General features: G+C 61.1%; 1 protein-coding gene across 3 annotated transcripts in view; it reads left to right on the top strand.

Annotated features, from left to right (window-relative positions):
* The window catches only part of FBXO31 (F-box protein 31), a 38891-nt gene extending 14339 nt beyond the window's left edge, over positions 1-24552 (top strand). For all 3 annotated transcript variants that reach the window (XM_082711620.1, XM_082711621.1, XM_082711622.1), the window contains 7 exons: positions 5778-5854; positions 11520-11687; positions 12313-12387; positions 17725-17834; positions 18422-18575; positions 19766-20136; positions 22959-24552. In XM_082711620.1, coding sequence (XP_082567746.1) covers positions 5778-5854; positions 11520-11687; positions 12313-12387; positions 17725-17834; positions 18422-18575; positions 19766-20136; positions 22959-23181 — 1178 coding nt within the window. In that variant the 3' untranslated portion in view covers positions 23182-24552. The remainder of the gene's footprint in view (positions 1-5777; positions 5855-11519; positions 11688-12312; positions 12388-17724; positions 17835-18421; positions 18576-19765; positions 20137-22958) is intronic.
* The last annotated feature ends 354 nt before the right edge of the window (positions 24553-24906 follow it).

The following is a 24906-nucleotide window of genomic DNA, read 5'->3' on the forward strand; positions in this document are numbered from 1 at the left end:
GAAACCGACCGTCCCGGAAGCAGACCATCTTTACCTTTCCCTGCTGTGTCTGTTCAGGTATAAACCCTCGCGTGAAGTCGGGACGTTTCATGAAAATTCTTCCCGATTACGAGCACATGGAATACAGAGATGTTTACACCTGCCGTACGTACCTGCTGCTGGCTTTGGCTTTGCGGGCACGCACGGCCGAGAAGCTGCATGGAGAGGGATTTCTAACTCCGGGCACGAGGACTGCTTGGGTGTTAAAAGCGAGCTGCCCTCCTTGGCTTCTGCTGTTTTCTTACCTTTGCTGTTTTCTGTAGCTTGGCCACGCCTGAGCCGTGGCCCTGGGTCGGCTGCACACGTGGGCCGGGATTCCGTAGCAGCTTTGGGGTTCTTGGGTAGTACCAGCAAGACCACTCCGTTGGTGCACATTTTAGTATTTATTGTTTGTGGGGCTGAGAGGACAGGGTAGAAGCCTTAAAACACTTGTGCTCCAAAATGAAGTGTATGCGGTTGGCTTCTGGATTTCGTTAGTCACATTGTAACAGCATATGTGAATTAGAAAAAACACTGGGCAGAAGTGAGCAGAAGCACTTGATTATTTAGAACCTGATTCCCCTCTCCATGGGTGTTACTTGAGTCTGGAACTTTCCCTGAGCCGTACCGCACACATGTCCACGCTCTTAGGTTGAGCTGAGGCAGAGAGTGGGTATCTGTTGTCACGAAGACATTGCACGTGCCTGCTTGTGCTAAGAGGGGTGGTTCTGTTCCTGGAAGCACACGGCCCATTCCCGCATTCCTCCCACCCCTGAACCCTCCACGTGTGTCGCCTGCCTGGAGCAGACCCGCTGCTCAGTCTCATAGACACACAGTTTCTATCAAAACCTGTGGGAGCAGAGGAAACCGAGTTGCGCACGAGATCTCTCCTAACCCCCGTCTGATGGTGGACACACAGCCGAGGCGTGTTTGCTGGTCCTGTGGAGACCATCCCGGTGCCAGGGCCCCGGTTAGCCTGCTTCGGGGGTCGCAAGGGTGGGGCACAGCTCCTGACCATGCCCACCCTGCTCGGGTCATCAGGCCCAGAGCTGAACGGGGTGGAGGCGGGTGACCAGGGGCCTCATTGGGAGCGTGTCCAAGCCGCGTGGGAGCTGGCTGGGCTGTCGGGGGCTGGGAGGCACGAGTCCTGTCCTTGCTGAGCGCTCTGGGAGGTCGCCTCCGGCACTTTCCATCCTGTGCTGACCCACCCTCCCCGTGAGCACCGGTGAGCACCGGTGCCTCATTCAGCCCAGCCTTCCAGAACTGTCCGCACTGCCTGGCGTGTGAGGACCTCGGGGCCTGGCACCGTTCTTTCCCATGCCCACTTGCCCTGTTCCTAGAGCTCCTGAGAACCCCTGTGCCCTGGTCCCCTGGTCCCCTGGTCTCTGCTGACCAGAGAGGCTCGGCAGCCTCAAGCGGACGACGGTGTCCGGGGAGAGGCCAGCCGGCCCATCCAAAGCGAACCTCCGAGGAGCTGTGTGGCCCCATAGGAGCTTCGGCGGCTCACTTCTGCGTACTTGGTCAGGCCGCATGCTGTCGGCTGACAGTCTGGCTCGTCCGTGTCTTTGAGGGCGCGGCAGCATCTCGCGGGGAACGCGTCGTGCTCACGGCATAGCGAACGTGTCCTTGTGTGTGAACTGAGAGCGGCTATCTGTGACCACGGGGCTCTGGGTTCTGAGGTCCCCGCCTAGAGCTCTGGCGCTGCTGCAGGTAGCTCCGGGGGTTCGGTGGACCATCACGCACCCCGCGGCGGAGAGGTGGAGAGGCCACGTTTAATGCTTGGGCGCAGGTGACAGGGTGTTAGGCTGCACGGGGAGAATCTGACCGGAAGGCTCCTCCAGAGTCCAGTGGGCTGGGGGTGGGGGGGCCGGGAACGCACCAGGGGTGTGAGGAAGGGGGAGACCCCTGGGAAATCTGGAAACAGGAAGGTGCCTGTGGAGGGGGCAGGGGCCCTGGCAGGAAGTGCAGCTGGGGACGGAGCCCACCTGCCCATCACCGGGCCGAATCCTGGAGCCCGTGGGGTCATCTTCCTGCTCCTGCTCTGGATGTCGATTCTGGTCCTGCAGCTTGACTCGGTTCCGGTATTAGTTCCGCGGGCTTTTCCACCGACGGTGTCACGTCGACTGCAGATGGCAAAGGATTTACTACTTTGTTTCCAGTCTGGATGCCTGTTACTGCTTTTTCTGACCCGTTGCTCAGGCCAGGACCTCCAGCATTGTGTAGGCTACAAGGGGCGAGCAAGCTCTCGGCTTTCCCCGCTGTGCGTGACATTCGCTGGGGGTTTCTCACCTGTGGCCTTGTCCCGTGGAGGCACAGCCCTTCTCGACCCTTTTGTGGAGCGCTTCTGTCCTAAGTAGATACTGGATTTTTTCAGATGCTCTCCCTGCATCTGTCGAGGACGTACGATTTTTGTTCTTGATTTTGTTAAGGTGCTGTCAACTGCTTGGATTTCTGGATGTTGAACCAGTTTTTAATCCCGGGATAAACCGCATCTGATGACGGTCAGTGACCCTTGGAATGGACTGTTGAGTTGGATCTGCTTGTGTTTGGTTGAGGGTTTTTGTATCCACGTTTATCAGGAGACGGGCCTGCAGGTCTTTGTCTGTGTGGCCTCCTAGTTCCGGTACCAGGGTCGTTCTGGCCTGATGAGCTTGGACATCTGCTCTGATTTTGTCTCTAGGATGATTTTGTGGACCATAGTGATGTGCGGGAACCTGTCACCCAGAAGCCCGGCTCCCCAGCCTCAGATGTGGTGGTTCAGGCACGAGGGAGGGCCGTGCTGGCGGGGTGCCGGCTGTCTGCGTGCAGGCCACGGGGGAAGAGAGCCAGCTCCCCGCCCACGCCATGCCGAGGACAGCAGGATCGTTTGGGTTTGGTGTTGTCTCCTGTGCCAGGAGTTTTCTGCTTGCCTACTCTATGGCCTTCCTGCTGGTAGATGAGCGTTCACTGGCACTGACCAGGAAGGGCTGTCTTCCCGCCAGCGCTTGAGCGGGGAGGTCCCTTAGCCAGCTCAGATGGTCCCCCATTTTGGGGAACGGAGGGTGGTGTCCTAGAGCTGGGAAGGTTTTTCTGAGTATGGCCACACTGACCTCGGGGACTGGTGGTTGGAACAGCCTGCCAGCTGCCTTGTTTGGAAGAAACACAAATTATTCTGAAAGGCCTGCGTCCTGCCTTGTGGGGTGGAGCAGCGCGTTTCTGCTGTTGTCTCGGGTAACGGGGTTTTCCTGTGTTCAGGCTGTCTCCGCCCATGAACTGAAGTTCCGTAGTGTCCTAAAGCCCATGACAGTAAAGTACCTGAAGGGCCTAACACAGTCGCCTCCACATCTCGGGTCTCCTGCCCAGTCTCTGTAATTGGACCCCTGGTCAGCGGCTGTTTGGAGACGTTGCAGGGAGGGCTCTGTGAGCTGGGGGTCTTCCTCTGGGTCTGGGGAGTGCCTTGTGCCAGGACATCTCAGCCAGCCCCCCCCACCCCCCGCAGCCTCATGCAGGGCCAGGCAGAGGGTCCAGGGGGAGCGCGAGGGAAAGTGCATGGACACGTGCACTCTGCTCGTCTCGTTCAGGGGTCGGCTTTCCCAGCAGGGCCTCGGGCATTAGACGGTAACAGCGCGGCCCCCTGCCGGTGTGGACACCCAGTGTTTGTGTGACTCAGGTAGACACTGTCCGTCTGGAGGCGCCCTGGGCTCTTGCTGGACCCTGTTCTGGGTGGTTGTAGTTTGTAACGTGTCTGCCCTAAAACACAGACCTTACCTGCATGAGGAAACGGCTTGTCCGCCGAGGGGTCAGCTCAGAGGTCCTGCTTGCAGCCCTGGGGGCGATGCTGGGCTCCCGCTCTCCCTCGGACCGTCTCGAGGGTGGTCCCAGGCTGAGCGAATCGGTGTCATTGCATCCGCGGGAGCCACGGAGGGCACAGTGATTTTTCTAACGTGTAGAGCTCGTATGTCCAGAGAGGGCCGCCACGCCAAGCAGACACGTGGGGGGCAGTGTGTTTACTGCAACAAGCTGTAGCTTCTAAAGCAAAACAGGGAACTCTTAGAATCGCCAAGAGTCTCGCATGTTCTTGGAGCCGTCCGGGGGCTCTGAGATCATAGACTGGTTTGGAAAAGAGCCAGACCCTTGCTGGCAGTCAGACTGAGGGCCGGGGGGAGGGGCGACCGGAGGGGAGGCTGCATGGGCCCAGGTGTCATACTCACCGGTGTTTCGTCATGAAAGATTTAAGAATCGACAAGAAAGAAACATGGGCGGGATCACAAGCAGCCACTTAGCATCACCAGATCCTACCACCCTCGGCAACACGTCACATCCCACAGCTGTCCGTCCGCCATCTCTCCATGTTTCCAACTTACTTTTTTGATACATTTTAAAGTAAGTGCCAGATACTATCACATTTTACCCCGAAACCCTTGAGCGTACATGTCACCATGGAGTTCGTTATCTGCTGAGCTCCTGCTTGTTTATTAAACACAGAACTAACAGGGTATGACCTTAAGATAACTACACTGGATTTCCTGTGCCGCTTGTAAACCGACTCAGAAGATGGCGCGCAGCACGGACGGCAGGTGTCTGGGAGACAGTACATGCTCGTGTAGGAACTTGTGTTCCTAGGCTGACACCTCGGGTCTCAGCGGTCGCCGGCCCCCTGCCCGCGTACTTCAGAGGCCTGGGCTGCTTCTGGCCTCACTTTCCTAGTCCTTCTACCCCAGACCAAGGTGGAGGAGGCCTGATAGCTGCCGTCCCGACTCTGTCTCTATGTCCCACTTGGCGCTGCCGGCCGGGGCCCCCTCCCCTCGGAACGGAGTGATTGCGTGGCTTCAGCGCTCCAGCCCGTCCCTGCTCCCCGTGTGCTCGCCAGGGTTCACCTGACAAACAGAACCAGTTTTCTTGGATGACTCTATCATAAGGAATCGGGTCCTGCGGTTAATACAGGCCGAGGAGTCCCAAGACCTGCTGTCATTAAGCCGAAAACCCAGAAGAGCCAGGGGTGTAGTTGGGGTCTGAAGGCTGGCGGGCTGGACAGCTTGGAAGAACCCACGTTTCCGTTTCAGATCCTAAGTTAGAAGGGACTGATGTCCCAGCTCACAGAGACAGGCAGTCCCTGCTTGTGGAAAAGCCTTTTCTTTCCAGGCTATCAACTGATTGGACGAGGCCCACCACACAGGGAGGGTAATCAGCTTCACTTGGTGCACTGATTTAAATGCTAATCTTACCTGGAAACACCCTCACAGGTACACCCAGATGTGTGACTGGATGTGTCATCATGGGGCGTGGTGACACCTGTTGCCAGGACAGGGCTGTCGGGCTTGTGTGCCCAGCAGAGCGAGCCGTTCACTCTAGTGATAATTTTTAGTCTGATTGCTTTAGAGACACACTTCATGGGCAGATGCAGGTCCCAGCATTAGAAAAATCTCATCCTGGCCATGCTGAGGAAAGTGGTGGCCCAGTCTCTGACCCCCTCACTGATGGGAGGTTCACCATTTCAAAAGGGTGCTCACTCTGTGTCTTTCAAGGCAGCGCCATTGGTGCTGGTCACTTAGAGCCTGGGTTCAGAGTGGCCCTGTTGCCTGTTTTATTATGGTCTCGAGAGACATTTTCCTTCTTAAGATTCGTGAGAAACTTTTTGAACGATCTGCTGAGATCCACGTTTATGTCCAAGGCTCTGTCCCCAGCCATCACGAGTAGTTTGTTGGCGGTGCCCGCCGGGTCACTGTGGAGTGCAGACCGGCCGGCCCCAGCGTGAAGACCTGCTCTCTCTCTCCCTGTAGTGCTCCACCGGTACCGACACATTCTGGGATTGTGGCAGCCGGACATCGGGCCCTACGGAGGACTGCTGAACGTGGTGGTAAGTCCGAGAGCGAGAGCGGGCTGCCTGGGCCTTCGCAGGCCTTTCCCAGAGGGGCTGTCGCCTGCGGATGGCAGCATGATTGTCAGGGGCCCGAGGCTGTTCTGTGATTGGTTCGCAGCCTTCTTGCTGCGTCCCTGGACTTTGTGGAGCTGCGAGGGTGTTTTCCCTCCTGTACCCTGGCCCCTGCCTCCTGGACACCTGGGGCCCTTGCGCTCACGCCTGTGGGGCCCTCAGGGTTTGGGGTGTGCACTAGTTTGTTGTAAACGAGGAGCCCCAGGAGCCCTGGACACTTACCCTCAGGCCCTCCGGGCCACATGGAGTCATCGCAGCGGCCCTGTCACTGAGCCCCGGGGCGCACCCCAGCTGTGACTCACCGAGCGCTCCTTCTGTCATTCCACTAACACGTGGGAGCACTTGTCCTGGGAGGAAGACACAGTTCGGTGGCTGGGGAGGCACGCCAGGCTGTCGGGTCAGAGTGAGTCACTTAGCAGCCACAGCGGCCTCACGCCCAGGCTGGGCCTCAGAGCGACGTCAAACCCCGGTTTGAAATCTTTTCTCACCCACTGTAGTAGTACTGGGGTCAGGCCCGTGTCCTTGGTGGGTTGGGGCACCAACGGTGGACAATTTTTTGGGGAAACGTGGTTGCCACCATCTGAGGGCATCTCCCACTCACTGTCTTAGCGTCCAGCGGCCACCGTACCAGTGACCACAAACTGCGTGGCATAAAGTGACAGAAATGTGTTCTCTCTTCTGGAAGCTTGACGTCAGTGTGTCCGATGTTTTCATTGTGCCCAGCGTCCTCCGTGTGCCCGACGTCCTCAGTCTCTGTGCCCCACATCCCCTGTCTGTGTGCTCCCCGTCCTCCCGTCAGTACTCCCGATGTCCTCAGTCCGTGTGCCTGACGCCCTCCATCAGTGTTCCTGGGCTGAGACCAAGGTGTTTCCGGGTCACCATGCTCCGTCCGAAGACTCCAGAAAAGGATCCTTCTGCCTCTTTCAGCTACAGGGCCTCCGTGGCCCTTCTGTGGCCGTACCCTGTACCTCTGTCTCCGTCCTCACGTGGCCTCTCCCCTTCCATGTGTCTCAGACCTCTGTCCACCGCCCTCTCAGAGGGCTCCAAGTGATGGATGGCGTTCAGGGCCTGCCTAGATGAGCCAGAAACCTCTGCAGATCCTCAACGTCATGTCTCTTATTAATTTATTTATTTGACAGACAGAGATCGGGAGTAGGCAGAGAGGCAGGCAGAGAGAGAGGAGGAAGCAGGCTCCCCATGGAGCAGAGAGCCCGATGCAGGGCTTGATCCCAGGACCCTGAGATCATGACCCGAGCCAAAGGCAGAGGCTTTAACCCACTGAGCCACCTAGGCGCTCCTAACGTCAGGTCTCTTAATCCTTTCTTTGCGGTGTAAGGTGATGACGTTCACAGGATTCCAGGGATTAGGACAGGGACTTTCTTGGGAGCCATTATTTAGTGATCAAGATTATAGGGAGGAAGTGGGTCCTTATTGGGGAGAGATGTGGCCAACAGTACCCATCCTGAAGATCACATTCACTAGCCAGCAGTAGGACTCTGTTTTGGGCTCCTCCTGGTTTCACATGAAGCACAAGCCCCACTTCTCTCCATCGCTTGCGAAACACACAGAGCCCGAGTCTAATCACGGGGACCTCTTCACACAGACAGACCCCGAGGGTCTGGCCCCAGAGGCTCTATCCTCTGCCTTCCGAGTATCAGGGTCACTGGAGGCTAGGAGGGCTGCTGAGCTAAGAGCCGTGGTCCTGGTAACCATCCCCAGTGTAGGGGGAGAGGGGGCTGGGGCCCGCAGACAAGGACCAGAGGGGTCAGCCTGCCCAGTGGGAGTGGAGGCTGCCTTGGAAGCAGGTGTCCGTCCTGCCAGCAGCCTGACTGACGTCCCATGAGGGTACCCCCCCACCCCGCCTCTGCTGGGAGCACGGTGTTTCTGGTTTCAGCCGCCGTGTCTTCCTGACTCTGGCTGTCTGCTGCTTCCCCGGCCCCTGTGCGCCTGCCCCTCTCCCTGCGGTGGTCGACGTTAACGAGTTCTGAGCTGGATGACTCCTGTCCCTCAGGTGGGGTTAGTCTGGTCAGGCAGACAGGGTGTTCTGGAGGACCACTGGGCCTCTTAGCGATGTGCTGTAGCTCTCTGTCTAAGGTCCCAGTGCTGGGGGGTCCCCCTGCCCTGCCCTGGGAGTTCTCTGAGGACGCCTGCCCCGGCTTCGCAGAGCCGGGCGGTGTAGCGTGCTGCACAGCTGGCACTGGGCTTGGTGAGTGGTTGGAACCCGGGTCCCTCGGCAGATCTTGGGCTCTGTCTCTGCACAGCTCCTTCCTTTCTGGGACTCAGCCCCCACACTCCAGCCCCGCCAGCCCCCTGAGCTCCGGTCTTTGGTTGCTCAGGTTGGAGCACTGCCCGGTTCTGCCTGGCCTCTGAGACCTGGGGTCTGGAAGGTGCCTCTGGCAGGAATCCAGGGGGAAGTGGGGATCACAGCCCTGCGTGGCCTGTTGTCTAGGGTCGCCTTGGGCTTCACGGCAGTCCCTGTTAGTCCACTGTGGTCAGGATGTAAGTCTGGCTTATTTTTTCTGTTTTGGTGACCTTTGTTTTCCTTATTGTGTCTTGAATGTATCAAAGTTCTGTATCTCCGGTTCAGTTCACAGCTTGCTTTTACCCTCTGGGTTTTCAGGTGTGGCCGTGGGGCTGCTAGTACGTTTGCACACGCGGCTGTGGACGCTGCTGCCGCCGGAGGGTGCCTGGCCTCTGGCCTGGGGTCCCAGCCAGCGGCGCGCCTGGCCCCGACCAGGTGTGGTGAGGGCCAGTCTCATGCCTGGTGGCCCCTCCACAGCATGTCCCCAGGGGGCTGGGCGCCTGCCGCTCTCCAGGGCCTGCGTTTCCGCTCCCGGGAAGGGGTCCTGCGCCCCGTCCTGGCGGGTTAGCGTCTTGGCAGCGCTCTCTGCTTGGCTTCTGCACCTCCCGCCCCTCACAGGTTGGGACCCAGAGCTGTAGACACTGTGGGGCCCTCTTCCTTGGGATCCTGCCCGAGAGCCCTGGCCTCTGTGGCGGCCTGGGGGTTCAGCACCCTGCAGTCGGGGACCGGGGGCAGAGGGCTGGGAGGCCCTGCCTTCTTGGGCTCGCCTCAAGCCCAAGGCTCTTGGGCCTGTTTTCAGGCTCCCACTGAGCGTGCCCCCTGGTGTCTTCAGGAGTGTTCGGGCTGCGGCGTGGGCGGCCCTCACAGCCCGTGGCCGCAGGCGGGGCATCCCGTGTAAGACCCTGGTTCTCAGCCGGAACAGGTCCTGCTGTCTCGTGTGTTGATTCTGCCCAGTTGCTTCCCAGCCGTGTTTTGAAAGGTAGATGCTCCTTGTTGGTGCTTTACGGGCACCTGGACCGTAGGCACGTTGTCGGGTCTCTGGTGCGGCCATCCTCACTCCACTGGCCTGCCGGGGGCTGTCTGCACAGAAGCCCTGGGACGCGGTGTCCGGGAGCCTGGCCCCATGTCGCTGCAGCCGAAGGCCGCTGGGAGTGAAGCCTGGTGCCATGTGGGGAGCGCTGGCGTTCTGGTCTTGCTCTTCTCTGGGCGCTCGCCCCTCTGTAGGCCGGAGGCCCTAGTCCGCGGGACTGGCCATGAGTGCGTCTCACAAGCAGCACGTCGGGGCCTCGGTGTGGGCCTTTCCCAGCTTGCCTCGCGCGGGCGCCCGGGGACCCTGGGAGCTCGGACACTGTGGTGTGCCCACCGGGTGGGGTTTTGGACGGGGATAAGTACTGCTTCGTGTTCCTTATGATTGGCGGAAACCCCCGTGACGAAACACGCTTTCTCTCTATGTCTGACATCGCAGGGGAGAGCCTTGCGTTTAGAGCGCTCCTCGCAGGACGAGCCAGACCGCGCCCGGCGTGGGCAGGCTGCCTTTTGTGCTTTAGGCGGGAAGGGTGATCGTTGTTTTTCTCGCTCGCGGTGACTAATAAAGTGACAAGAAAACACTGAAGCTTCTGAAAGCAGGGGATGATCATGGGAAACCGAGTCACGCCAGAACAGTGCCAGGTTGCACTCGTCAGCTCGGACCGGATCGCTGTGGAAGTGGGTGAGACAGCGCCAGCTGCCAGACACCCAGGTCCCCGACCGTGGGGCTGGCCCTCTGGCCTCGGGGAACGTGCCGTGTGCTGTGCCTGGGGACCACTCCCCACTCTGACCCTACGTCCACCACGGCCACCCCGTCGGGTGCCTTGGAAGACTGACGGCAGCGTGGACGCCTCTGTTGTCAGGCACGGCAGAGCCCGTGGGACCTGCTTCCTCCCTTTGCCTCTGATTTCCAGGGTTTTTAGAGCAGATCCCAGGCCCATGGCATTTCGTCTGTTCGTACTTCTGTGCGGGTCTTTAAGGGGCGTGGGTGTTTCCTTGCGAGTGGGCCTTGTCCCTGCCCCGCCCTGCAGATGTGGTGGGGACACTGTGACATGGCCTGAGGCCTGGTCTACATCGTCTACCGGACGGCTGCAGAACGGCCTGTGCACGGCGGCTTGCTTGGAGCCGGGTCTGCAGTGCCGGTGTGCGGCATCCGTGTGTGCCTCACGGGGCTCTGCTGCCCGAGGCAGCCCCCTGATCCCCCGTGTTTGGCGGGTTTGGTGCTTCCTGGGCACCTCCTGCTGCGGTCCAGCGCCGACCGGCCTGTCCCTCCGACTTCAGACCTGGCCCTGCTCCCCACGAGGCTTGCCTTTAGGTGTAGGTTGAACTACTTTTTTTTTCCACCTTATTTTTCAAACAAAACTTGCTTGTTTTTTTCTTTCGGAATTTTATTTTTTACTGAGGCGTGCTGACCTCGGCATTACGTGAGTTTCAGCTGGGTGACCTGGTCCGTTAGCTGCGCTCACAAGCGCCGCCGACTTCCCTGTGACCTCATCCCGCAGCCAGCCGCCCGCCCTTCCCCTCCCCTTCGCCCATCTTGCCCGCCGCACCCCGCGCCCAGGGACCGTGTCTTTGTTCTCTGTGTCTGTCCATCTCTTTCTGCTGCTTTTGTCCGTCTTGTTTCTTAAACTCCCCGTGTGGCCGAAACCCGTCTGTGTTTGGCTGACGCAGTCTACTTAGCACACGACCCTCTAGGTCCATCTGTGTCATCGCAAATAGCAAGATTTCGTCCCTTCTGACGGCCGAGCGGCGTGTCACGGTATATACACCACGTCTTTGTCCGTCTCTTTGTCGGTGGCACTGGGGCTGCTCCCGCATCTCGGCTGCTGTAGATAAGGCTGCAGGCGTGTGTCCCTTTATTTCCCGCGGGCAGGTGGGGTGGTAAGGTGTGTGACGAGCCCCTCACCGCGGCTGGGATCTGTCCCCGCTGGGCAAGGATCCCTGCCGCCGGCGGGGTTAGCGCGCCCGCCCCTCCTGCTGCGGTTCTGTCTGGGTCACAGCACGTAAGTCCCGCTCTCCCAGGTCTTGGTGTCGGCGCAGTGCTGTTGGCGACCGTTGCCCGGTCTCCAGGCATTAACCACTTCTACTTACCGGGCGCTGGGTAGGTGGGCCGTGCTGGTTGTGGTGACCAGGTGGTCTCCTGGCCCCGAGAGTCTCTGTGGGGCTGCCGCGTGGAGGCCAGGGTGGTCCTTGGGGAGCTGGTCCTGTCCTGGCCCCTCCTCCCGAGCCCTGCGTGGACTCATGCCCGTCGGCTCCCCGCAGGTGGACGGCTTGTTCATCATTGGCTGGATGTACCTGCCCCCCCACGACCCGCACGTGGACGACCCAATGCGATTCAAGCCTCTGTTCAGAGTCCACCTGATGGAGAGAAAGTCGGCCACAGTAGAGTGCATGTATGGCCACAGAGGGCCACACAATGGCCACATCCAGGTGAGCGGGGCCCCCGAGGCCTGGCAGCCATGTGCAGGCGAGGGGCCGGGGTCCTTCTGTCCTTCCCGGTCCCAGGGGCAGGCGGGGGGCGGTGCTGGTTGAGCGGCGGTGGTGTTCCCAGCTACAGACTTGTGTCCACACCGAGTGGTGAACGTGGGAGGAGGTGGGGCTTGGTCCACCTGGGATGCGTTTCCCATGTGTGTGTGCTGTGATGCCCCTGCCCCCCGGGATTGTGTGTTCAGCTGGAACCGATTGCTGTTTTTGTCATGATTCCAACCCCTCAGGGCTCCTCTTTGCAAGACCATGAGCTCGCACTAAGACGCTCTGCCCTCTGGGAACAGTCTGGCACACAGCCGCCGCAGGAAGCATGGGTGTTGCCTAACACATGACGAAAGCACCAGGCCCCCTTTCCTGCCGTAGGGTGTCCTCCTGGGAAGACGCATGTCACCTTCCCCTGGGAAGGATGTGCGTGCTCTGGGTGGCTCTGAGCTCCCTTCTTTGCATGGGCCGCTATTCGGTGGCCTCTCGGGCTCCGGCACGCGTGTGGGGGGCGTGGGTGTGGGAGAGGCTGGCCCTGCTGCCCGGGGCTGACTTGGTCCTCTCTCCTCTGCGGCGGATGCTCAAGATCGTGAAGAAGGATGAGTTCTCCACCAAGTGCAACCAGACGGACCACCACAGGATGTCTGGCGGGAGGCAGGAGGTGAGTCTGTACCCCTTCTGTTCACGGGGCACGGGCGTGGGGCGAACGGTGTCACATCGCCAGTGTGCGCCCAGCGGAGGGCCGTCTCCCCGGCTCAGCCCAGTCCGTGCGTCTGACTCTTCGTCAGGGCGTCCCGTGCACGTGTCCACGCGGACCGGCGTTCATCCCGCCGCCCCGCGGATCGATCGAGCCCGGGAGGAATCGTTCCCTCTGATGGGCGCTCCTCCTCCCTGTGGCCAGCGTGCCCGTGCCCGCGCTGCTGGAGGTTCCTTCGTGGGTGTGCGGTGGCGGCGAGCCTCTGTGTCTTCCCCACGGACGGGCTTGGGGCTGACTCCCGGGTCTCGGCGGTGCTGCGGGGAGGCTGGTCTCTGAGCCACACGCGCGAGTTTCTTGGGATTTCCTTTTATCTGCGTGGGTGCCATCTCCTCACCTTTGAGTTTGCCTTTCTGCAGGATCCAGGTCACACCTAGGGCCATTCCAGAAAGTTCTTCAGAAAGCTGGACTTTGGGGGCGCCTGGGGGGCTCAGTGGGTATAGCCTCTGCCTTCGGCTCAGCTCATGATCTCAGGGTCCTGGGATCGAGCCCCGCATCGGGCTCTCTGCTCAGCCAGGAGTCTGCTTCTCCCTCTGCCTGCCTCTCTGCCTGCTTGTGATCTCTCTCTGTCAAATAAATAAGAAAGCTGGACTTTGGAAAAGCAGGGTCGTTGTTGAGCTGACAGTTACTCGTTGGCTGCGTATTTCTCAGGTTCTGAGTCCGACAGCTTCCCCGTGAGCCGCGGAATTGCAGGGAGGCACGAGGTAAAGTCACACACACGTGTGTGTCCGCAGAGAGCACACGGGCTCGTGGGAATCCCTTGAAGGGAGACGAGGCCTGTGACGGTGACGGCCGGGGCAGACGCAGTTTTCCCCCGCGACGGCTGGCACGGTTGTCATGTAGGCGGGTGCTCTAGGCCGCGTTGCGGTGGAAAGGGCCAGTGTGTTTTCTGAGAACAACAGCCCCTCAGCTGTGGACTTAAAAGGCCGTGCAATGTATTTCTGGAAATACACGCACCGGGATCGGAAAAAAGTCTTGCAAGCCGTGTCTGAGCGGGCTCCCTGGCTGTGAAGCGGATTGCTGTTGTCTCTGGCCGCAATAGCCCTGACCTGAGGCCTTCATGGAACATAAGAGCATGTGCAGCCCGGGTGGAAGCAAAGCTCTGCTGGTCTCGGGACCGTGGTGTCCGTTTGCATTTCTGTGACGGGGACCGAGGCCACGGTCGGGGCTTGGTGCGGGGCTCCCTGCGGCTGCTCCTCTGGGACGCGCTTGTTGGGAAACCGCCTCGCGGCTCTGGGTGCTGCTGTGTTTCTGGTTGATTGATGGGAGCTCTTTTCCTCTTAGAAAATCAAAATCAGGCATGAGTTGCCAGTATTTTTCCTCATGTTTTGTCTTTTAGTTTGGCTTATCGTATATTTTTATCCAGGAGTTTCTCTGTTTTTGTTCTTCTGTAGTCAGAGGCGTCTGTCTGTCCTGCGGAGTCCGTCCGGGGAGGGCGGGCTGGGAGATGCCGCGTCTCCAGGCAGAGCAGAGGGAGAACTTGCCATCTGGCCCTCCGGTCGTTTTGTCCATCTCCGCTGCCCCTCGCCTCTCGCCTGCTTTTCTCTCTGTCCCTCCCCTGTCTTGCCCCTCAGCCGTCTGGGGAAAGGGTCTCCTGCCACTTCACGAGTCCGCCAGAAATGTCTTCACTTCCTCGCGGAGTCTTTGGGACCCAGGGGAGTGGTGTCAGGCCCCAGGGAGAGAGGACAGGCCGTGGGGGGACAGTGCCATGTTCCGGATCGCTCTGCACACTGAGCTAAAAGGCTGAGCCCTGCCCTATGACTCCTTGTGCTCTGATGGCTGATGGTCATTTAAAATTCTGGGGCCACATGGCGCCCCCAAGGGAATGGAGGGCTCTGGCGGCCAGCAGGGCTAGCAGGGGAACAGGAGGGTGAGCGCAGTCTCCTCCGCGGAAGGAGGGAGTCCTCTCATGCCCCCGGGAGCTGGCCCGGTGCTGTGCCCTCCTCCAGTCTCCGTGACACTGTGTGACAATCCCCTCTGGAGGCCATGTGCCCTGAGAAGTGCTGGCCCCAGACCCGCTGGGTGTGCTGCCCACGAAGGAGCCCGCGAGTCTCCCTCCCTTGCCCTGTGAAGGCCACAGCTGCCCTGCAGGTCTCTGGCTGACACGCCCCGTCTTGCTCACCGGCCCTCCCGCTGCTCACCCCCAGCTCCAGTCCCGGGCTTTCTGCTGCCGTGTCCAGCTCTGAGCGCCGGTCCAGTCTGCCGTGGCGTGATCGGATGCTGGGGCTGCGGTGGCCTCGACTGCCCTCACGCTGCCTCTGGGTGACCTGTGTGCTTTCACCGTGCAGCCCCTCTGTGGGGCTCCCCCAGGCCTGCCCGGCCTCGTCTTCCCTGGCCTCCTTCCCAGGGACGGCAAGGCCCAGCTGGCACATTCCCTGCCCACCCTGTGCCTGTCCAGCAGAGCTGGGAAGAGTGGAGGGAGGGAGGATGGCAGGCCGCAGCCCTGCGCTCGTCCCTCCGGACCGGGCCGTGGGCTTCTGCTGGCCGCGCTCCTGCTGCCTCTGGTGCCTCTGTATTCGGTCATACAGAGAGGCTGCGGCACTCCACTCCTGTCTCTCTGTCTCATGCTGAAATGATACCTTCTCGCCCTGCAAGGTAACTGCAATCTAACTGCATCTAATTTGAGTCTTTTTTGTTTAGTTTTGTTTTTAAAGCTTTTTAGCGCTTCCAGAAGTATTTTCCAGTCTCACTAGAATTCTTTACCGTCTTCATTTTTAAATCACGTTCCATCTGTTATCCGTGGGGCGATGGCGTGAGTGAACCTGCTCTCCTGTGGCCGGACATGGGGTTTGTGCTCCCCCTGCTGCCCTCCTGACCTGCCCGGTGACTTGCTCTCTGAGAGCCTCAGTCCTCATCTGTGAAACGGGGCCATGCTGTCACCGGTGGCACGTGAGGGGTCTGGAGGACTGAGAGGACACGTGAACGCCTTCACACCATGCTGACCGCCTGCAGGTGTCCCCCCTGTGGCCCCTGCACTCTGCAGAAATCTTCCCTGGTGTTGGACCATACGGAAGTGGAGTGGCCAGGGAAAAGGCCCTGAAGACGTTCCAAATTCTTGTCACGTGGTGTTCGTTTCCTGGGCCTCCTCGACCACCCACCAGGGTGGGTGAGCCCCGGCCTCCTGAGCTCCGGCCGGCCTTCGTGTTGGCCTTGGCCGAAACAAGCCCACTTAGCCCGGGGCCCGGGGAGTAGCTCCGACTGCCATGGGCCAGCTGGGTTGCTCAAACTGTAGACCAGGGAGGGTGTGCGCACCCATCTTCTGGGCCGGTGCGCACACGCAGGTGGTGGTTCCACGGAGCCGGCACCCGGTGAGCGAGCTCGGGTCGATGTTCTTCCCGTCTTGTGTGTTCTGGGCCCCGGTGATTTTCCCTGGGCATGCGACGCTCAGGAGATAATTTCGTAATGAACATATCTCCGAGGTCTGTGTTCTGAGTAATTGGGTCTGGTATTTGGGTACTGGGTAATTGGTATTTCTAATGCCTCTGACCTTTCCGGGGGAAGTAAATAAGATGATGACTCCTCACAAGCCGGGCTTGGGGCGCGCAGCGTGTCTGCTACTCCACACGGGCGCGTCCGTGACTCGCTGCGTTAGCTCCCTTCCCTTCCTGGCTCTTCCTTAGCCATTTGGTTTTCGGGGCCTTGCTCCATCTGAGTGGACGGATTTGAAGTCTAATGTGTTAAGTTTTTTCTTGTATGATTGTTGGGCTGCAGAGTCTCCTCTTCAGAAGTTGGGTACCTTCGTGCTGTGTCTGCGTCCACAGTCCACCCGGAAGTACTTCCTGTGTGTGGTGTGAGGCAGGGATTGTGGTTCCTTCTCTCAGTGTGGATGTCCAGCTGCTGGAGCATCATTTGTGGAAGAGACTTTCTTTCCCACGGGTGGACTGGCTGTATTTGTCGGAAGGCAGTGGACCAGATAGCGGGGTCGGGCTCTGGGCTCTCTGTCTCGTTCGTTGGTGGTTACTGACCCCGGTGTCGGTACTGCTGTCTCAGTTTCTGCAGCTTCAGAGTGAGTCAGAGGTGATCTCGGTGCGGTTCCTCCAGCTTCGTTCTTTTGCATGATTGTTTCGGACGTTGTAGGTTCTTTTCACTTCCCTAAGAATTTCACAATTGTCAGTTTGTACAGAGACCCTGGTGGGACTGGGGCTGTCATGGCGTTGAGTCCTCGGATGACCTTGGAGAGAACTGCTGGCTTGGTACCGGGAACTCCGGTCCACGGGCACGTGTACTGTGGGGTGTCTCCGTTTCCTTCCGCCAGGCCCGTGGCTGTCAGAGAAGGGGTCGTGCATAGGCCTGCTAACACGTATTCCCAGGTCATAAGTTGTTGGAGGCTGCTGGAAATGGGACGTAAAACCCTCCGTTGTTCAACTTTGTGCTGCTGCTATAGAGACGTGCAGTCAGTCGTATGTAACGAGCTTGAGGCTCCAAAGCTGTGTGCTCTTGTCGCTGTGCTGAGGGGTTTCCGTGTGTGGCCAGGGTTTGTGCGGGAACACACTAAAGGAACCTAGAGGCTGTAGCTCTCCTGGTTTGTCGTTGTTAAATCACGTTTGCTTCTGTTCGTGGAGCTAACTCAGGACGGTCCTTAGAAACACTGTATGGAGCTGGGAACCGAGCTGTGGATTAATTACAGATTCGTAACTGAGCTTTGGGGACACGGTGTTTGTACAAGCTCCCTTGTCACAGATCAACTTCCTGAACATGTCACATAACTGGGAAGGCACGTCTGCCCCACCCCGCCACCCCTGCCATACCTGTTTTGTTCATCACAGGGGCAGAAAGCAGCTCTGGCCCATGAGGCCAGCACGGGGGTCAGCGATGAGAGTCCTGCTGTGCTCCCGCTTTCCTAGAAGCCCCTGAACCAGGCTCGGTGTAGACACCGCATGTCCTGTGAGTGGCCACAGAAGTGAGACTCCTGTGGCTGCTACCTAGGAGCCTGGACACGGGCTGTGGCCCCAGCCTTGCCTGAAAGGATCCCACGGTCCCTGTTGTTGCCTGTTGACATCTGGGCCCGTGTGCTCTGGCAAAGCGGGAGCGTAGCCCCTCACCTTCCTTTGGTGGCTGACCTCCCCAGGAAGGAAGTCAGGGACTCGGAGAGCAAACTGTGGGAGCCCCCGTCCTGTCTGCCCCGCTGGGACATGGGCACTGCTGTGCCTGCGGCATCACCCCAGCTGTAAGAATACTCAGTGCCACAGTGAGCAGTCCTCCCTGCTGGTCGTGGTGTTTTCGTGACCTGTGCTCTTTTGGAAGGAATTCCGAACGTGGCTGCGGGAGGAGTGGGGGCGGACGCTGGAGGACATCTTCCACGAGCACATGCAGGAGCTCATCCTCATGAAGTTCATCTACACCAGTCAGTACGAGTGAGTGCGGCCCCCGTGGTCCCGTGGCGCAGTCCCTGCCCCCTGCCGCCCCCTCGGTGTCGGGTTTCTGTCGGGTTCTCATCGCCTTCCAGCTGTGTGCTTGGACCGGACCAGCCCGTGTGCTGGGGCCTCGGGGTGGTTTCCCCACGTCTGCGGTGGGGGGAGCCCTCCTCTCTTAACTGCTCTCCCTGCCTCGGCCTCTGCCCCACGCCCTCTTCCTGGGACCCATTGAAATAGGCCTTGCGCGGTGACCGTGCCCTTTGCCGTCTCCGGGGCTCCTGTGCCAGGCCGGCAGAGCGGGAGCGGCAGCCCCTCCCCCTTAGAGAGCGCCGCCCACCCCAGTTCCCTTGCCGTGTTGGTAGCGCGAGTGTGCACCCCTGCTCAGCCCTGGTGGGATCCGAGCAGGTGTGAGATGGGCCCTGCAAGCGTTCAGAGGGGGCGAGGAACGCGGGTGCCCCGCTCCGCCCGGCTGTGCTCGGCTACCCTGCCCTGCCCTGCCCGCCCTCCCTCACCGGCAGCTCGGCGAGTGAGCTCCGTACTTGGGCCTGCCCGCCGAGCCGCTCTCACGCCACCGGTTCCCCCCACAGCAACTGCCTGACCTACCGCCGCATCTACCTCCCGCCCAGCCACCCGGATGACCTCATCAGACCCGGCCTCTTCAAAGGCACCTACGGCAGCCATGGCCTGGAGATCGTCATGCTCAGCTTCCACGGGAAGCGTGCCCGGGGCACAAAGATCACGGTGAGTCCGGGCGCTGCCTGGCGGACCCCGCTCTGTGAACTCAGTCTGAGCGGCTGCGCGGTATCGAGGCTCAGGCTGCGCCCCGGCTGCTCAGGGTGGGCTCTGGACCCCTGGCAGCCTGCATCGGGGAGTGGGCTGGGAATGCTGATTGGGAGTGCGCCCCGCCCCCCGCCCCCCAGACCCACTGAACCAGAATTTGCATTTCACAACCCCTCCAGGGGACTTGGAGCATTTCTAGGGTGGTTTTATCTGCGGCTCCCAGTCCGGGCCACACGCAGAATCCCTAGGGATGTGAGAAAACCCTGAGGCTGAGTCCCTGGAGACTCAGGGACCACGGACCATGGGGGCCACACTCACTCTGATTCAGTGGGGAGGGGCTCCCTGAGCGCCCCTGGTGGCCCTGAGGTGCGACCCCGTTGGAGACTGCCCGCACTGTTACACGGGCTCCCGCGGCCATCCTGGCCCGGCAGCTGACCAGCACAGTCGGAGGGCTGTTGAACAGAGTAGGGGTCTCGGACCAGCCGGACACCGGGCCTGCTCCGGGGGCCCCGCCCACACCGCGCTCACCTGCTATGTGCATACTTGGGGTGTGTTTCTGTCCGGCACACTCATGTGTCCCGGGGCGCAGTGCCTATTCTTTGTTCTCAGGGAGCTGTGCTCTTGGACTTGGGTTGGCAGGGCCCGGCACCCTGGGACGGCTCCTTGCGTGGAGAGCCCAGCACTGGGGCCCCCAGTGGGGCTGCTGGGCCTGCAGGTTCTCCCAGGTTCAGGCTCAGGAGCATTTGCGTGTCAGGCGGACAGGTCAGGGCCTGCGTTCAGGTCTGCCCTGCCGTCCCTGGGAGGGTCTGTGCCCTTCTCTAAGCCCCAGTGTTCTAGAATGGGAGCTGTCACACACCAGGAGGTCCCAGGTGCACATGAACCACTCCGCCGGGTGTCTGTGCGCCTCTCGAGGTCACTCGGGTGCCGTCAGCCCCTAGTTTCGAAGACGCCCTCGCAGACCAGGTGTGCGCCGTGGGCACGTGTTTTTTGAGGACTTCTGAAATGTTCTTACATCAGAAGGGGTGCCGCTAAGTCCGTGGGAAGGCTGGAGTGAGCTCGCAGGGCCGGGAGCATGATCGTGGCCGGAACCATGCAGAGTGTGTCGCTGCCATTCCCTGAGCCCCGCTGACGGCTGCGTGCTCGCTCCGCAGGGTGACCCGAACATCCCCGCCGGGCAGCAGACGGTCGAGATCGACCTCAGGCACCGCATCCAGCTGCCGGACGTGGAGAGCCTGCGCAACTTCAGCGAGCTCTCCCGCCTCGTCCTGGACGTGCGGGAGCGGCTGCGCCAGGAGCAGCAGCAGGAGAGCGGGCTGGAGGACGGCGGGGCCGGAGGCCGGCAGAGCCCCCGAGAGCCCCAGCAGGGCCCTGCCCAGCCCGGTGCGGAGCTGCCTGCCGAGAAGGTCGGGGAGGCCGGGGGCGCAGAGGCCGCGGGTGCCCAGCCCGGGCAGGGGCAGCCGTTTGTGTTGCCCGTGGGCGTGAGCTCGAGGAACGAGGACTACCCCCGCACCTGCAGGATGTGGTAAGAAGTGGGGGCGGGGCGCAGTGGGCCTTCCGGGGGGTCCTGCCTCTCCTCCCGGCATGGAGACGGGCTGTGGGGGCCGGCTCGGCACTGGCCAGTGTGGGGCTCCCTGCACCCGGGCGGGGGGCCCCGACCGCTCTGTGTGGGCCCCAGCGTAGGCTCGAGGACAGCGCCCCTCCCTGGGCTGCACAGACTTCGGAGGCTCCTGACCTCTTCCCCCCGGGGCTTACTAGAACCGCCGGGCTGGAGGCCTCCTCCTTCCTAGTGCCTTGTGTTGCCTCAGCGGTCAGGTGAAGGGTAGGCAGGCGAGCCTGCGGGTGGCCTTGAAAGGGGCCAGTGAGGAGGGGGCCCTTCTGCACCTGTTCCCCGGGGAGCCGGCTTGAGTTCAGCTGGATGTCCTTGTGGGTAAGGCCCCGCTGAGCACACTCAGGGTCAGCCGTCCGAGTCATCTGTGGTTTCTCTCCCCACAGAGGGCTGGCGGCGCACTCCTGCCCCGGGGCCGGCCTGCTCTTGGTTTGACCGCGGCTCTTACGGTTTTGTTTTGGGCCACTGTTCTCGGCCGCTCAGGCCCCCTGCCCCAGCCCTCTGCACTTCGGGGCTTCTTAGGTGTCGACGAACCAGAACAAAAGAAACCACAGACTCGGGTCCTCTGTCGCACTGGCCACATTTCAGGTGCCAGCAGCCACGTGTGTATTTGGACAGTGCAGGTCTAGAACATTCCGTCCCTGCAGAAATTTCTCCTGCACAGTTGCCCTAGGGGATGTTCTGAGGTGATGACCTGTCTGTCTCCTGGCATCATAGCTGCCTGGCCTCCGTGTCTGTCCAGTACGGCGGAAAGGACTATTTCCTTGACTTCCGAACTGACCGTTGGCTCGTGCCGGTGCTGGTGGTCTGACTGGCGCGTCACGTGTGGCATAAGTGTGGCCGGGGCTCTCACTCCCGAGGGAGGATTTAGGTGTCTGTGTGGGCTTGCTGGGTACACTGGTTCTGAGTACCCGGTGCCAGTTCGGGGGGTCCCCCCACACCAGCACGCAGTTCTCCACGACACCAGCTTGGTGTCCGGCCAGTGGACTCAGTCCTGACACTGCCCCCAGAGATGGTGTCAGACCCGGCAAGACTGCCTCTGTCCCCTCAGACACCGAAACGAAGTCGTCAGCCGTGCTTGTGACCAACCAGCTTTATGTCGGGGGTCCCCGCGAGCGGCTCAGGTTCAGTTCATGTGCTGGGGCAGCCCACAGAATTCAGGCAAACACTATGTCTGCCATTTCGTTGAAGGAGCTGAGAAAGGACGCCGGTGGACGGCCACAGGCGGAGATGCGTAGGGTCCCGCGTGCAGCAGCTTCCACCCCCGGGGACTGGGTGCACGTAGGGGTCCCCCACCTGGGAGCTCCCCGAGCCCTGTACTTGGGGATGTCACGGAGGCTTCCTCACAGAGGCCTGGCCAGTCGTCAGCTCTGTCTCCAGCCCTTCTCCCGTCTGGAGAAAGGCAGGGCTGCTCGAGGTTCCAGGCTTCCGTTCCTGGCCTGTCCCCTCCTAGTCGGTCCCCTCCTAGTGTTCCTGTCCCTTAGGACTCTCGGGTTCGGGAGCTGGTGCCAGGCCCTGGGGCAGAGGTCAGCACACGTACTCTTCCGTGATCTCCCACCGGGGAGATCCGTGCCGTTTTCCCTCATGTTACACAATTACCACAAAAGTGGCTGAATTCGGGTTTTCCTAGAGGAGGCATATAGGTGGTGTTCCAGTGTGATTCCGACTGTTGCGAGTGGTCATACAAGAGAAGGGCTCTGCTGTCCTCCTGAGACTGGACAGCTTGCGGTGTCTCGTGGCCGGCCTGCTGTCCTCCTGAGACTGGACAGCTTGCGGTGTCTCGTGGCCGGCCGAGAGCCCCGTGGGCTCCGTTGGGTGCTGTCAGGCCCGCCCTGCGGTGAAGGCATGGGGTGGGCTGCACACTGGCCTCGGGACCTGGGAGGGGTGTGCTGTGGCCCCTTCCCTGCTGGATCTGAGTGTCTGCGAGGCCTCGCCGCAGCGCGGATGGGGGACATGGTCGTCCCCAGTACGAACCTCAGCTGCATCACTGGCTCCCTGTGGGTTCTGGTGCCACTTTCCGCATGCGAGAGTCCCGTGAACCACACACGCTCAGCACAGGCCCGTTCCCCGTCCTGCCCAGTGGAGCCTGGGCGTGGTGGCTGGAGATCGGGGTGCTGGGTGCCGTTCTGTGTGCTGGGAGATCGGGCCGGCTCCTGGCTTCTCGTTCTCTCTGTGAGCCCCAGTTTCGGGGCAAGAAAGACAAATGCGTCTCATCTCAGTCCCACGTTGCTCTTGAAACCTGAGCCTTGGCCTTACGGGCGTTTGAAAGTCCTATAGTGCACGACAGTGACAGTGACAGTGACAGTGACAGTGACAGTGACGCGCCGGTACGTCTGTGGTGACTGCACTGGAGTCGTGGACGTGCTGATGCAGCTGTCCTGGGAATTGAGGTTTCGGTGCTGGGGCCGGCTTTACGAAGCCAGACTCCGGAGCAGAAGTACACGGCGGGGTTGCCCGAGGCCCCTTTCCTTGGGCTGGGTGAGCTGGTGGGAGGGCGGCGGGCGGCAGGTCGGCCTGACCCCGGCCCACGACTCCGCGCACGGGCGCTTCGAGTCGCTTGCCGGTCCAGACCATGGGCCGTCTGGGGCTCTGGGACGTGCTGCTTCCTGCTGGCGGGGCGGAGGGCCGGCCCCGGTGTGGGGGCGCGGCAGCAGGGGCCGCGGGGGCAGGACGGGGCCCAGCACGCTCCTTCCGGCGCTCACTCTCCTCCCGGCGCTTTCCCTCTTGTCTCGGCACAGCTTCTACGGCACCGGCCTCATTGCCGGCCACGGCTTCACCAGCCCCGAGCGCACCCCGGGGGTCTTCATCCTGTTCGACGAGGACCGTTTTGGGTTCATCTGGCTGGAGCTGAAATCCTTCAGCCTGTACAGCAGGGTGCAGGCCACCTTCCGGAATGCAGAGGCGCCGTCCCCGCAGGCCTTCGAGGAGATGCTCAAGAACATCCAGTCCCTGACCTCCTGACCGGCCGCCCCGGACCCTGCGCCTGGGAGAGGAAGCAGCATGCACTTTGGAGAGTCGGCCTCTGACCAGAGCGCCCACGACGGCGGAGTCTCGGCCCAGCCCCCCCCGGACTCTTTGTACAGAGTGTGTGACGTTCGCGTGTGTCCTGTCCGGGGCTCGTGGGAAGGCTGACTGAGCGTGTCTTACGGAAAGAAAGAACCAGAAGAGGACCGATGGAGACGCCGGCTGCAGAGTTCTGTGAACAACTCAAGTGGAGAAGCTGGGTTTGTCCTCAGCCTGCGGATTTCAGGGACAGCCCGAGCCACCCTGGGGGCTGCACAGAGGCATCGTATGTGGGGACGTGCCGCTGGAGGCAAGGGACAGGGCCTGCAGGCTGGCAGGGGCCCGGGGTGAGGGCAGTCTGGGTGGGGGCAGAGTGTGCACAAAGGTAGCTCCGGGGAGGGTCTGGAACGCTGGGCCAGGACCCTGGACTGAGTTCCCATTTCTCTACGAACCTGCTTGGATTTTAGACAAATGCGGTTCAGCTCTGACGGGTCTGGGCAGCAGCGCAGGGGGCCCGTGATGCGGGCCATAGGCAAGGGTGGCTTGCTCGCCCTGGTCTCTGCAGCTTTAGAGTCAGGACCTTCGCCCCAGCCAGTCCCACGCAGGTGTTTGTTCGCACACCCCCCACCCACCTCCTGCCCACGCGCTGGCGTCAGAACCCCGAGCTCAGCTACTTGTCCCAGGACCTGCCCCAGAACTCAGCAGGGCCACGTCCGAAACAGCCCCGCGTTCCCCATGTGCAGGGCGCGCCCGGTGCTGCTGTTCCCAGGCCCGAGCAGCAGAGCCGGTGATGCGCAGAGGACCTGGGCCCCCTCTGCAGGGCGCAGGGCAGCTTTCTAGACATCACGCCCACGGACGGAATGCGCTGTAGACACCAGGGCCTCTTGGGATCCTCCAAGGCGGGGACCCTGACGACAGACGCTCCTGCGGGTGCTGTGCCTGTGTGTCCCGCTGACACCTGCTTTTGGGGCCACCGTAAGGTCTCTGCTGATCTTAGCGTCCCCTGAGAACAGAGCCCGAATGCACGCGGACCCCCAAGAATTCGTTGCAGCTCCGCCTCTGGCCTGCAGAGAGCTGTCCCCACGCGCACCTTCCATGGGGGCGGCTTCACGGGCGAGGCAGACCGCCCGTCCCCCTCTGCGATGTTCATCCTTGCTGGGCGGACTGCGCCGGGCCCCCACACTGGGGGCGAGGGTCCCCAGGGAAAGGGGCAGCTTTGTGGTGCCTTCCTGTAGAGACCAACGTGAGATGTCCCATGAAACCTGTTCTCCTGACGAATTTCTCCCTGACTGGCCTTTTTTTAAAAAATAAAAAGTCCCTATTGCTCTAGCTTCAGTACTTTTGGCAACTCTTGGACTCCTTTTGCTTCCCGGAATCGTAGAGTGGGTGAGCTCTGGGCATGTCCCTAAACAATGGACTTGCGAGGAGGTTCTTCCCGGCCTCCCGACTCGGGAGGGAGGCGAGCCGAGAAGGGGGTTCCCTCTGGCCGGCTGTCGGAGACACCATGGCTCACGTCCCACATCCGTCCAGCAGGGCCTGAGGCGCTGTCCCAGTTTTCGTGTCTTCCGCAGGACTGAGCCTCCAGGCGCTGTCACCCCACCACCCTTGTGGCTGTCACTGTGTGTCCTGTGGCAGGCATGGCGTCGCCGAGGCATGAAGCCTCAGGGAGACCAGAGGGAAGGC

This window comes from Mustela nivalis, assembly GCF_964662115.1.
Source record: "Mustela nivalis genome assembly, chromosome: 18".
Taxonomy (NCBI): Eukaryota; Metazoa; Chordata; class Mammalia; order Carnivora; family Mustelidae; genus Mustela; species Mustela nivalis.